Genomic DNA, 13,289 nt, shown 5'->3' with positions numbered 1-13,289 from the left:
GTTCCTTTCATTCAAGTTTCTATTTTGTAAGCTCAAGGCTTCCAAATTCAGGTTCAGAGCAACCTCTTCATGGTCTGTATTTGAAATGCTTCTGATTTGGTTTTCATTAAAAGTTCATCAGATCTAATCTGGTGTTGTACCTCATTAAGTCAGGGGATTTCAAATGAGAAATTGTTGATTCTTAAACCAACAGTTAAGTTTTCTTTAAAATACTTACTTTATCCCAAATTACAAAAAAATCTGTTTTTCCACCCATTCCTATTGTAAAATGAATTGCAAAGCAAAAAGAAAGTTGTTGTAATTGACTACTGCTTTACAGTTCATAAAGAACTCCAAACACCATTTTCCTGATGTAACATGAGGCTGTTGGAGTTGCAGCTCGCCTTTTGCATAACTAAGAGCAGGGGTTAGTTAAACATCTAAAATATTTGATCCACCAAAGATGTCATGGGTCTCCATCAAACATAGAGAACGAAGATCCCAATAGTCCAGTTTTAAGAGAAAAAGTTCTAAAATCTACTTTCAGGGTCATCCTTAGGCATATGCAGCACACACGGCTGCGTAGTGCACCCGAAAATTTGGGGCACCACCCTCACTGGCTGCAGACTTCTTTCTGGCCCTTCCCCCACGCTGGGCCAGCAGGCTTCTTCCAGACCCCCTGGTCCATCCCCTCCACCCACTCACTACTCAGCTGAGGGCTCCAGCTTGGGTGGGGCCAGGAGCAAAAGTTTGAATGTGAGTGAGCAGGGGGAGCCAGGCCAGGTGGTGGGGGGCTGGGCAAGGCTGGGAACAGAGCGGGGGAATACCCGGAGGCTGGGAAGAGATGGGGGGAAGCCGAGCTCGGGGGGTAGAGCCAGGCACAGGACTACAGGAAGCGGGGCGGGGCGGAGGAGGAACTGGGCTGGGGATGGCTGGGGGGGAACCAGACTGGGAAGTGAAAAGAGCAAAAGAACAGGGGAGGCTCTTTGTCTGGCTCAGTGAGCGAGCAGCGAATGTGCTAGTGCTAGGGCCTCCTCGGGAGCAGGCTGGTGGCCCCAGGGGAGAGCAGCTGTTCCGAGCAGACCCACCCTGTACCTGTACCTCTCCCCTCTTCTGCCCACGTGCCCTTCCCCGCCAGCAACTCCCTGCAATCTCTCTCCTAGTCTCCTTTTCACTCCGCCTCCCTCTGCTCTGAAGTTTAATCCCAGATGCTGAGGATCCCCTTTGGACCGTCACCTTTTCCTCTCCTTCCTCCCTCAGCTGGGATTAGCAGCAGACAGGGGCTGGGAGGAGAGAGAGGCAGACACAAGGAAAATAAAGAAGATGGCGTTTGCTTTTCCTGCCCATTCACAATATTACGGTGTCAACAGGAGGAAACTGACACTAAAACAAAGGGAGGAGGGGGATTACCTAGAGCAGAAAAGCAGCAATCAGGGCTGCAGAATACAAGGAGGGAGCAACCACTTAGCTGGGAAAGAAGATGGACTCACACTTGACAAGGCTGGAATAGCTGAAAACTTCTATTTAGAGAAAAGGGACATGATTTTTTTTCTTGTGGATCCAAGTATCTCCAGGGCTGTCTCTCAAGCTGGTAGCATTTTGAATGAGGGAGAGTTCTGAACAGTGCAGAGTTGATTTTAAAGATCCCTTTAAGAATGCAGCACCTTCTTCCTCACCCATGGCAAAGACCTTTAAAAACTGCCTTAAATAATCCAAAACAAGAGCCACTGTTCAAATGACACTTGGCTGGTTATGGCTCCAGCCCCACTGCTGAAGTACTGTTGAAACTGTGTGCTGAGTTATACCCAGTACAATCCCACTGAGTCGTGTGTGGCAACCAGGTGTGTAAATCAGGGCAGAAAAAGAGACTGGTGCCTGAATATAATTCCTTTTCTTTTTAAACTGCATATCCTAAGCACCTCTTTACTTTTCAGGATTAGAGGGAAATGCTCTATTTTAGGGAGAATGAAAGGCCATTTGGGAGTTGATGGCCCACAGCGGTGGCTGACAAGGACCTGGATGAGGGCTTGACTCAGCCATTGGTGTCAGCTATTTCTTTTTTGTCATCCAAATGGATTTTGGGTCATGGCTCACATCCCAGCCATCATGCAAAATGCTTTCCTGTGGCCTTTTGAGGTGCACACAGAGGTAACTCACTGCCAAGTCCCTATGCTAGGAAAGGAGGGGAGGGGACGAGAGGGGCAGGGAGGAAGAAAGCTGCAGGGTGATCTCCCACCTCCGTGCAGCCAGTGGCCTATGCTTGCCACTTCCATGCTAGAGCCTCACATTTATTTATTGACAAAATTTGCAGAATTTTAAAATATTGTGCACAGAATTTTTTGGTGCTGAATTCCCTCAGGAATATGGGGTGCTGGGCAGTTGGGGGGTGTGTGTGAGGGGGAGCTCGCTGGGCATAGGGATCTGTGGTGGAGATCTCTGGGTGAGGGGCCACTGGGCATGGGGGCTGCTGGGCATAAGGAGGTGTGGGGTACTGGGCAGGGAGGTGGTGTGGCAGGGCATGCTGACAGGTGGTGTGGCAGGGCTGGGGGCGCAGGTGGGAGGGAAGTGCAGGGGTTAGCGGTGAAGGCGGCACAATTAAACTATTTTTAATAAAGTGCATGTGGCAAGTTTTCCAATACTGTAAGCTTGTTTGTGTTGCAAAGAACAAGTCGGGCATAGGAACACCAGTTTAATAATACTGTGTAGGGCCCCATAAATCCTAAGGACAGCCCTGTCTATTTTATTGACCTTCAGGGCACTTGCAAGGCCTACTTGTTTTCCCTAGCTGCCAGGGATTGGTGGGATATCATAAGATTTAAACTATGTTAAGCTGCTGGGTGATGATTCTATATTATTGAGAAAAAGTGGAGTCCCTGGAGGAGTTTGTACACAAGTATTTTTTAAAATATGTCAAGTCGCACATAGAAAAAAGGATAAACATTGCTTTTATGAGTGTGTTTATAAATCAAATCCATAAATATTGACTGAAACAAAACAATAATTTGAGCAAAATGTTCAAAAGACTTGGCAGTGATGGACCTGCCATTTTGGAACCTGCAAACCCTGTTCTCATAAATCATTTATGAAAATTGAAAGCCTACATTTTCTCTCCTCACTCAGGCCAAACCAAACTCCCATGGACTTGAGTAAAAATGGCAGGATCAGACCCAACTGTTAATCATACAGATTAGGGTATTGTCTTGTGAACTGGTAAAAGAATTGCAAAGTGAAGTTGAGTAATCCTGATACCCAGACCAAAACTTTGATCCCTCTCAAATCAGTAACAAACTAAAAACTCTTTCAGTAGCTGGTTGTGATACAACAAGCTTTCCTTGAATTGATCCATATTGAAGGATGCTACCCCTTCCTTCTACATTCCCTCAAGACCAACCCTCTAAGGAGGCCAATATTTAATCAGTCAATTAACGAGGGCTACGCTGAGGCAGAGGAGGATAGCTGAAATTTAGTTTATCTAATTATAATAATAATTTTAAAGCAAAAAAGGTATCCCTTTCACACACACCTCCTTTCATCTGTGACTTATCTTCTTGCGTCCTACACTTATACATACATGAGTAATCTCACCGAGTTCAATGGGACTACATGCGTATAAGTAAGATTATTATCTTTTCCTCCTAAAATTAAGTTAAAGACATCTTTGCAGGATTGGGGCACACAGGCTGGGGAAAGGACCATAATTTTTATATGTTTGTTGAGAACAATGACACCTCCTCTATCCTAATCAGGTGCCCTGTGCACTTTTGAAATTGTCATAATGAGTTTTTAAATGGATATAATATTGGGTTTCTTTAGTAAAGGGTTCCTTTTTTAAAAAGGAACTGTAACTAAAAACATGTTACTTTAAGGCATGCCAGAGAAGTTATTTAACACCCCTGCCCTCCACTCCCTCACCTCCCAAAAAAGGGAAATGAATCTAAGGCTGAACTCTAGGCTGATTAACTAGCCTTACAGGGACAAATTGATATGCAGTACTTTGGGCGTTGTCCAATATGACAGAACCACTTTTAGGCTCCAATCCTGCAAACTTCTATGCACATACTTATCTTTGTGTATGTGAGTAGTCCCGGGACTACTCACATACATACACAAAGATAAGTATGTGTAAAAGTCTTTATTGAATTGGGGACTTCAATATTCAATCAATATATATTTTAATGTTTAACATAAAGGAGGAGGACAAAGACATACCAGTAGGAAAATATTCAATCCATGATATTTCTCAAAATTATAAATAAATGAACAAAACATGAAAATATAGCATTATTCAGCAAAATGTATAAAAAAAGCCTTTGATGCTGTACTTTTGTAAAGTTAACTGATAGGTCAATAGCAAAACTGGGAAGTGATTTTAAACCATTCAGTTATCCAAAATACTGTTGTATGTAGACATTCTACTGCACTCCTCATTATATAAACTGGGAAAAAATCATATGGTACTTAAAAGACTATACCACACATGGGGGAATAATTCATTTTCACAAATGAGGACTGAGTACAGACAATCACAAGATGAGAAAAGAAGCAGAGCATGAGTCACTGATGCATGATAATCTCTACTGAGTAAAAATAACTTTACTCCCAACTTCCTCAAGCTATTCTTACATTTGTACAGTACGTTTTTACAGCTTGCATACTTTTTAAATAATTCTTAAATAATTAAAGAACGCTGTAAGTTTCACTTGCTCTGGAAAAATCACCTGTATTAAGACGGGGCGTGATGGGAGTTTGCCATTGACTTGAGTAGTAGCCAGATGAAACCAATGAAGAGGAGAAGCTAAATTTTTGGATATACGTATCTTGTGCCAAATTAATTGCAGTTTTAAAATAAGGCCACTTCACTAGGTTCCCAAACGTATTTTATATTATTTATTCTGACATCTTAAGCTGAATTTATTTATTGGCTTGTATTTCAAACTTGCAGCAGAGCAAGTTGTGTGTATGTTTGGGGGAGTGGCGATGGGGGCTGAAGGGAAAGAAGAGGGAGGCTTTATAAACAAACAGATTAAAAATGTATGGTTTATTTATATAAGCTTACTTTAACTTCTTGAACATATATAATATAAACATAATATACAATGCTAATGTAACTCTATCATCTTAACAGCAAAACAAAATGAACTGGGTTCATAAAGTACAAAGTAATTTATGTGTGTCAAAACCCAGTTATTTTATCTCAAAGAAGTCAGTTTAAGACTTAAAGATGATCTGATATATCCTAAAATAAATTTAAAAAGCTGCAAAAGATTCCAAATCATTTCACACAACACATCTTTTAATGGTATCTGCCAGTTTAATAATAGGAGTAAGACAATGTAAAAAGAAAAGAATTCCTTCTTTTACTTTTCTGCATTTTCCCACGAAGTGTGGATGACATCACGAACACCTAGCCGATACCATGACTGTAGCTCCTTTGGTTATTATAAGTTTTAGTGATGCGGAGAAAATAAAATCTTGAAATCAGATCTTACCAAGTTAAAAGTTTTCCACATACCCTTTAAAAGTGGATGTACTTGAAACAGTAATAATAATGTTTGGCAGCTACATAGAACCGTCCACTGAAAATCTTGAAAGTCTACACATGGCAAGTATTCTACTAAGGATTCAGGATCGCCATAAGTTTTTAAATAATATTTTAAAAATGCTTTCTGTTCACTTTCAAGGGAACACGGTGAAGTTGAAGTCTAGTCAGTTTTAAAAAAATGAGTTAAAAGCAGTGACTGGTATTCCTCCTGCCCCTGAATCCTCAACTCTGTGTCTGTGGTTATACAATCACATTTTGACCATGTTCTTTTAATATATTTTAGTGAAATAATACTTGTGAAATACACCAGCGATACCATTGGAGAGTGAAGCCCTTCACACACACACACACACACACACACGAAACCACCACCACCAAAAACACAACACACACAACAGCAATAGCCGCTTCACCTTAAACCCGACCTAAAGAGACCACTACTAGAGGAAACAGGGTAGTTCAGTCCACACAGAAATTCAATCATTTGATTCTCGCAGCAAGCAGGGATGTCACTTAGGGTGGTGGTTTTGCCACATGGATAAATTTACTAGGAAATGTAATAAAACCAATACAGTCTTCAAACAGTATTAACTTTCATTCTGTCATTCTAGGCTAAGTTCAAACCAGCAACTACAGAGTGAAAGGCTCCATAGCACATTATTACTTATCTATTTTTTCTAACATGTCCATCACCATAGTGTCTGAACACCATCCCCACAGCCATCCAATCATCTTTCATATTTTAAAAAATACTGTCCCCCTTCTGAGTACTTATTTGCTATTCCCCTTCTCAACAAATGTTTGAAGGTCAGAAACATTTCTGTCAACAGCGCCACCCCCTCACTTTATTTCTTCAATTCTACGTCCAACTTTCCTGTTTCTATTTCAATTTTGTCCTTATCCCCAGTTAAAGCACCAATGGTAGCAGTTGATGTTTTCACAGATTCCAAGGCCAGAGAAGGGAGCACTGTGACCATCTAGTCTGCCCTCTTGTATTAGCCATAGAACTTCCCTAAAATAATAGAGCACATCTCTTATAACAACAGCCAATCTTTATTTTAAAACAGTCACTAATGGAGACTTCACCACAACCCTTGACAATGGTTAATTTCTCTCACTGTTAAAAATGTACGCCTTATTTCCAGTCTTAATTTGTCTAGCTTCAACTTCCAACCACTATATCATGTTATCGGATAGACAGAAGTGCCCATTTTTAAATATTTGTTTCCTGTGTAGATCCTTATAGACAATAATCAAGTCACCCCTTAACTTTCTCTTTGTTAAGCCAAATAGATTGAGCACTTTGAGTCTATCACTATAAGGCATGCTTTCTAATCCTTTAATAATTCTCATGGCTCTTCTCTGAACTCGCTCCAATTTATCAACATCCTTCTTGAACTGCGGACACCAGAACTGGACACAGTATTCCAGCAGCAGTCACACCTGTGCCAAATATAGAGGTAAAATAATTTCTCTACTCCTACTCGAGATTCCCCTGTTTATGCATGGAAGGATCACATTCGCTCTTTTGTTCACAGCATCGTACTAAGAGCTCATGTTCAGCTGATTATCTACCAAACCCCCCAATTTTTTTTTCCAGAGTCTCTGCTTCCCAGAATAGAGTTCCCCATTGTGTGAATATGTCCTACGTTCCTTGTTCCTAAATGTATATATTTACATTTAGCCATATGAAAACATAAATTGTTTGTTTGTGCCCAGTTTACCAAGCCATCCAGATTGCTCTGTATCAATGACCTGTCCTCTTCATTATTTACCACTCCCCCAACGATTCTGATAGTTAAGCAATTCTCCCCCTCCCCCTTTGATGTTAAGATTTTGCATAGCAGCTACAGAATCATGTTAAAATAGATCACCACCACAGACTAGGCCAGTTTCTAATCTCAACTGTTCTGCATATGTTGCTGAAAACCTGAGTTTAGTATCTGCTTTCAAATCCCACCTTTCTCAAACATAAACTGAAGTTACAAAGGTCTGACTCCTGATATTTTTCCAGTTCTAATGATCTTTCAAATAACTCAATTGTGACGGTTTCACTACACCACTGACAAATGATGAAGTCATCAATAACTCATGGAAATAATTTATGTGTCTTCAATACAACAAAGATTTGAAATGACAAAATAAACAAATTAACAGCAAATAGGAAGCTTGGACATTTTAGAACAATCTCTCACTAATTAACTTCTATTTACCAAAAGCAGTCAATATAGAAAGAAGTTATAATGCATGTCTGAATTGTAAGTTTTTTTCTTAGCAGTACATAAGAAAAAAAATCTGCTAAAATAAAAGACTGCTTTCCAGACACAGAGTTATTAAACTGATTTCATACCTAAGTTCCAACTTTGTTACACCCTATTAAAACCAGCCCTAACCTGAATTAGCAGATACCCAAACAAGGGGGAAATTGGATTTCCCAACCGTAACTGACGCTGAGCGATACACAAAAGCAATTAGGCTAGTTCCTGTCCTTAATTCATAGTTTGTGTTTTAATTTAAAAATCAGTCCTGCGTGAAAAGATGGTGGAATAATAGCCCACTGCAGAATTCATGATTTAAAGATTTACTAAGTGATATGGTGTATAAACAGAAGCAGAAAGGCACTTACAAGAAAGGCCACACAAAAACACCCATAAAGAAGCTGCAGGTAGGCTCTGCCAAGTTAATAACACAGAAACAACTGCCATCCAGACTCCCCCACTCCACACAAACTCAGATAACAAAACCAACCTTTTTAGTGACAGATCAAAACAAGTTTCTGAGAAGGGCAGCAGTTTCATATGGAAGGAACCTTGGCGCCCAGTCAGACACTTCTCTGTCATGAGAGAAACTAACATCCTCTTAAGCTAGAAAGAAAATCCCCCAGCTGTTTAGAATCAATGTTTCAGCACCTCCCATGTAGGGTGCAGCCATCAAACCCTGGTAAATGTGGGGGGAGAAGGCAGAAAAAAGTGACGGGAAACGGGGGGGGGGGGGCAGAGAGGGGAGCTATCTGAAAAACAAGGAGGGATTTTAGTTCACTTCAGTGTCACGAAGCGAGAGAGAGAAGGTGTAATCCAGGCTCTGCACCATGGACAGTGACTCTGCTGCTGCTGCCTCCGCCTCCTTCTACCCAGCCACCAGCCCCAGCAGGACCAGGGGGAGGCCGGCCACAGCTACCAGCCTGATCCACTCAGCATACACACACTGTCCTACTAGTGATACCTCCTTCTCCTCATACCCACACACTGCGCTCCCCTCCCCCAGAGATCCAGAAATGCCCCAATCACACACTGCGCTCCCCTCCCCCAGAGATCCAGAAATGCCCCAATCACACACTGCGCTCCCCTCCCCCAGAGATCCAGAAATGCCCCAATCAGAAATACCATTAAGGGGGATGATCTGCACCATCTGTCCCTCAGATTTACTGCCCTCTCTGTCCCTTGCACCCAGCTTCACACTCAACTCATAGCAACGCCAACAACCCAGATAATGACATTCATTCCACACACCCCACCCAGGAGCACTCTCAATCTCCTACCCTAGAAAAGGCAAGTGAATTGGGTAACCCCACCCCACAAACCCCCATCCCTAAGTCTGACGTGCACCCCGCCACCAGAAACACAATGTCCTACCCCTAGCCAGCAGCACCCAAAACCCTTTTCGAGGAGGACACACAGTGGGGATACCCATCCCAGAACGTAGGGACCTAGCCACCCACACTGATCACCCTATCCCACATACACACTGCTCCCTCGACCTCCAAAGGATATTCCCCCCTCCTCCAACTCAACATACACACACACACAGACAGAGGATTTCCATTCAAAGACACTCACCCACTCTAGGGACACCTAAACTCATTTCCCGCCCCCCCCCCCAACACAGGCTGCACAGGACCCCAATCCCAAAGGCATCCGCCCACCCTAAGGATACTCAACCCTTGCTCCAGAGCCACTCCCCCGCACAGTGAAGGGGACCCCTATCCCAGGGACACCCTGCCAGGCGCCAGACACTCCCTGTCCTCCCAGGCGCTAGGGTCCCCTCCCGGGAGAGGGGGCAGGGCGGTAATATACATTCAGACTGAGGAGCTGTCCCAATGGAAATTCCCCGTTAGTAGCAGCGGGGGCAGCCGAGGCTGCCAGGCGGAGGAGGCGGCTGATTAAATTCTTCCCGGGAAAGGATTAGCGGGCACATGGCTGGGGGAGGCGGCGGCGGCTCTGCCTGCTCCTCCTTAGCGGAGCGCTGGGGGCGACCCCCGGAGACCCCTCTCCAAAGCCGGAGCTCTGGCAGACGGGCTGCGGGGCGCAGTGCCCCCTACCGATAGCACCTCGGGGGTGGCGCCCCGAGACGGGCTGGGGTCCCCACCCGAAGTCCGCCCCTGCCTCCCTACTAGCCGGTCCACCAAGCAAAAGGCGCACCAGCTCCTAGCCCAGCCCAAGTACAATGAGACCCCCACTGTTGCCCTCCCAACCCCAGGGGATCCCCGCTCTTGCCCTCCCAACCCCAGCGCCCCCAACCACAGGGGACCCCCACTATTGCCCGCCCCCCCCAGCCCTACCAACCCCAGGGGACCCCGCTATTGCCCCCAGCCCTACCACCAAGCACAATGGGACCCCCCGCTATTGCCCTCCCTCCCCCCAGCTCCCAGGCACAGCGGACCCCCTCTCCCAAGCTGCGAGGCACCAGCTCCCATCCCTTCCTCGTGGGGGGGTCCTCGCTCCGGCCCCAGCCGTTCAAAGCAGCCACCTGCTCCCTGCAGCCCCCTGCCGGGTCAGAGAAGACAGACCGAGCCTGCGGGGCAGCGCAGCAGAGACACCATCCGTGTCCCCCTCCCAGTCCCCTGCTCCCCTTCCCCGGCGTCGCCGCGAGCAGGGGAACAAAGAGCCACAACCCCGACCCCCCTCCGCCGTTACCTGCAGCAGGGCCGCCAGCACCAGCAGCAGCGGCTGCAGCAGGCTGCGCGGCGGCGCTCCCGCTATCCGGCACATGGAGGCGGGGTGGGTGGCGGGAGGGAGCGGCGGCCACCAGCGGTCTCGGGATGCGGATCAAGTGCGGGGATCGGCGGAGCAAGGGCGGCTGCGGGCGCTGTCTGCCCCCCCCTTGGGCTGGCACCGAGCCCGTGGCGCTACTGCGGGGGCTGCTCGAGCTGGCTCCTGGGCAGGGTGCAGCGACGGAGAACGGGTTAAACTCAGCACCGGGTCAGGCGGCTGCTCCTCCGCTTCCCCCCGTCCTTGGTGCAGGGAGAGAAGGGGATGGGCTGGTGGAGGAGGATGGGCAAACAAAAGGCAGGGGGGCGAGTAGTGCCGCTGCCGGGTCTGGCTCCTCAGCGGCTCCTTTGCTGCCTTCCCTGCTCCTGGAGCGCGTCCTCCGCGGCTGAGTTCAGGGCAGGCAGGTCTCCTCGCAGCGGGCAGCCCACTGTGCACCGGCCGCCGCGCCGCTGCCCCCGCTCTGCTGCATGCTCCGCTCCCGAGTCTCTCTCCCCGTCACTTTCTCACTCCTCCCCTCCCCCGAGCAGCCCCGCGCACAAACCCCTCCGCTCCGCTCGCACAATGATAACAATGCCAGCCGGAGCAGCCGCTGCCTCTCTCTCGGCGTGCGTGTGTGTATACGCCTTCCCTACGCCTGGCCGCTTCTCCTCCCTGGCTCTCCCTGCCGGCCGCACGGCCAATGGGAACCCAACTACCCGCAGCAGCTCAGCCCTGCCCCGCCAGGCATCATCCGCCCACAGGGTGGGCAGCAGCTGCCGCCCAAGAGAAGAGGGTTTGCTGCAGCCAGAGGGGAGTCACTGGGGGTGTCTGTGAATTGTTTGCAAATGTAGGCTGAGCTCTTGTAAGCCGGGGGAGGGGGAAATGCCCCGGCCCCTTGTGGATACCGCGACCAGACAACAAACAAATACTAAAAATGAGCCCGGAACTTTGCCTGTAATCGGGACAAAAACCAGAGTGAGGCAAGGGCTGGGGGCGGAGGAGAGCAATCGCCCCCTCTCCCGCCTCGCCAGGGAAACGAACGTGCAAAAGAAACAAACAAACTCCCGGCGCCGGTAGGAAGCGCCGAGCGCGTCCATTGTCTGATGCAAGGCGATCGCGACGAGCCACCTGCTGGGGCGGGGAAATTAGCGCTTGGCTGCCCTGGCTTCACACCTCTCCCGCCATCGCCAAGCCCTGCTCGGAGCAGCCCGTTCGGAAGTTGCGGTCACTGGTTGTTACTTGGTTAGCGAGTGCCGTTTATCTAGCGGCCTAATTTATCAAAAAATGTTTCCAAAGGCTGGAGCCAGGGTGACCAGATAGTAAGGGTGAAAAATGGGGGAGGTTATAGACACCTATATCAGACAAAGCCCCTAATATCGGGACCACGGGTGAGCACCACCCTGTTGTGCAAGGGATACTTGACAAAATTACCGTACTTCGTGAGGGACATGGGGGTGGGGGGGGGTTAATGTCATTCAGTCATTTATTTTTTTGAAAAATTACCAGGGACCTCAACATTCTTACCACAAAATAATTTTGTTAGTCTCTAAGGTGCCACAAGTCCTCCTTTTCTTTTTGCAAATACAGACTAACACGGCTGCTACTCTGAAACCTGTCATTCTTACCACAGACACTTGTGTCCCTGTATGGACACGTTGCTGACCTCTGATCCGGACATCTGATCCCTCCCCTTCCATGCCACACCTTGTCCCAGCCTAGGTGGGGTCCAAAAAAGGTCAGCATAACGGAAACGAGGAGGGTTGCTGAGTGAACAGCTACAGCAGCAAGTATCAGTGCTGGGTCATTTGCTGCGCTGGCAAGGATTCCCCCGCACCCACAGGTCACTGAGCAAAGTTGTTTTGTGTCCATGCATCAGAGGTCCCATCCGGGGACATAGGAAGGAAAGGATCTATAGTGTTAGCCCCCTAGACACTCTCACAAGCAGCAGATACAAAATGGTGCGTTCCTTATTTTAAAGCATCTCATTTTAAACTTGAACTTGCAAGGAAAAAAGCATCTTTGTTTTGCTTGTTGATTTGAAAATAATAATGTGAACTGCCATGCAGAGATGTTGAGAGGAAGGCTTGTATGTATCTTTATATTTAGTTAGTGATGGGGAGGGGAGCATCTACAAACTAGTGCAATGTTGATTTCATTAGCTTCAGCCTTCAAAATACCAATCATTTATGAGTTATCATGCAGGTCTTTACCCAGCCCAGAGAGAGAAAGAAGCCCTCTCCCCCTTGCAACAAAGATGGGAGAGCTGTCCTCTCCTCACCTTAAACCCTGCCTATATGGGCCATGGGAAACCACACTCCTTTTTCTCCCTCTCCTTTCATGCCACACCTTATCCCAGCCCCACACCCTATTACAAAAGCTGGGATGAAGAGGCATACTGTTGTGCTAAGCAGTTCCTTGCCACAGGGGGAGCCTTCTTAGGATATATCTATACATTCAGGGCTGCAGCAGCGCAGCTGTACTATACAGCTGCACCACTGCAGCGGGTCTGGTGAAGATACTCAATGCTGATGGGAAAGAGCCCTCCCGTTGGCATTACAAAACCATCTCAGTAAGTGGCTTAAGCTATGTTGGCGGGAGAAGCTCTCCCACTGATGTAGCGCTGTGCATACGAACACTTATGTCGCTGTAATTTATGTCACTCGGGATGGAATATTCACCCCCTTGAGCGACATAAATTTTGCCAACATAGGCTGTAGTATAGACATAGCCTTAGGCTACAAGTATATCTTTACTACCAAAAAAGTATGTTTACAGTGAGATATCAGGCATGAGTTCACAGA

At 46.9% G+C, this 13,289-nt stretch overlaps 1 protein-coding gene across 1 annotated transcript in view; it reads right to left on the bottom strand.

Moving 5' to 3' along the window:
* The window catches only part of CDH2 (cadherin 2), a 173,145-nt gene extending 162,130 nt beyond the window's left edge, over positions 1-11,015 (bottom strand). The window contains exon 1 of the mRNA XM_074944457.1: positions 10,435-11,015. Coding sequence (XP_074800558.1) covers positions 10,435-10,509 — 75 coding nt within the window. The 5' untranslated portion in view covers positions 10,510-11,015. The remainder of the gene's footprint in view (positions 1-10,434) is intronic.
* Between the last annotated feature and the right edge of the window lie 2,274 nt (positions 11,016-13,289).

This window comes from Natator depressus, chromosome 2 (genome assembly GCF_965152275.1).
Source record: "Natator depressus isolate rNatDep1 chromosome 2, rNatDep2.hap1, whole genome shotgun sequence".
In the NCBI taxonomy this organism is placed as follows: Eukaryota; Metazoa; Chordata; order Testudines; family Cheloniidae; genus Natator; species Natator depressus.
The sequence above is the reverse complement of the archived record's forward strand: the minus strand, read 5'-3'. Positions and strand labels throughout refer to the sequence as shown.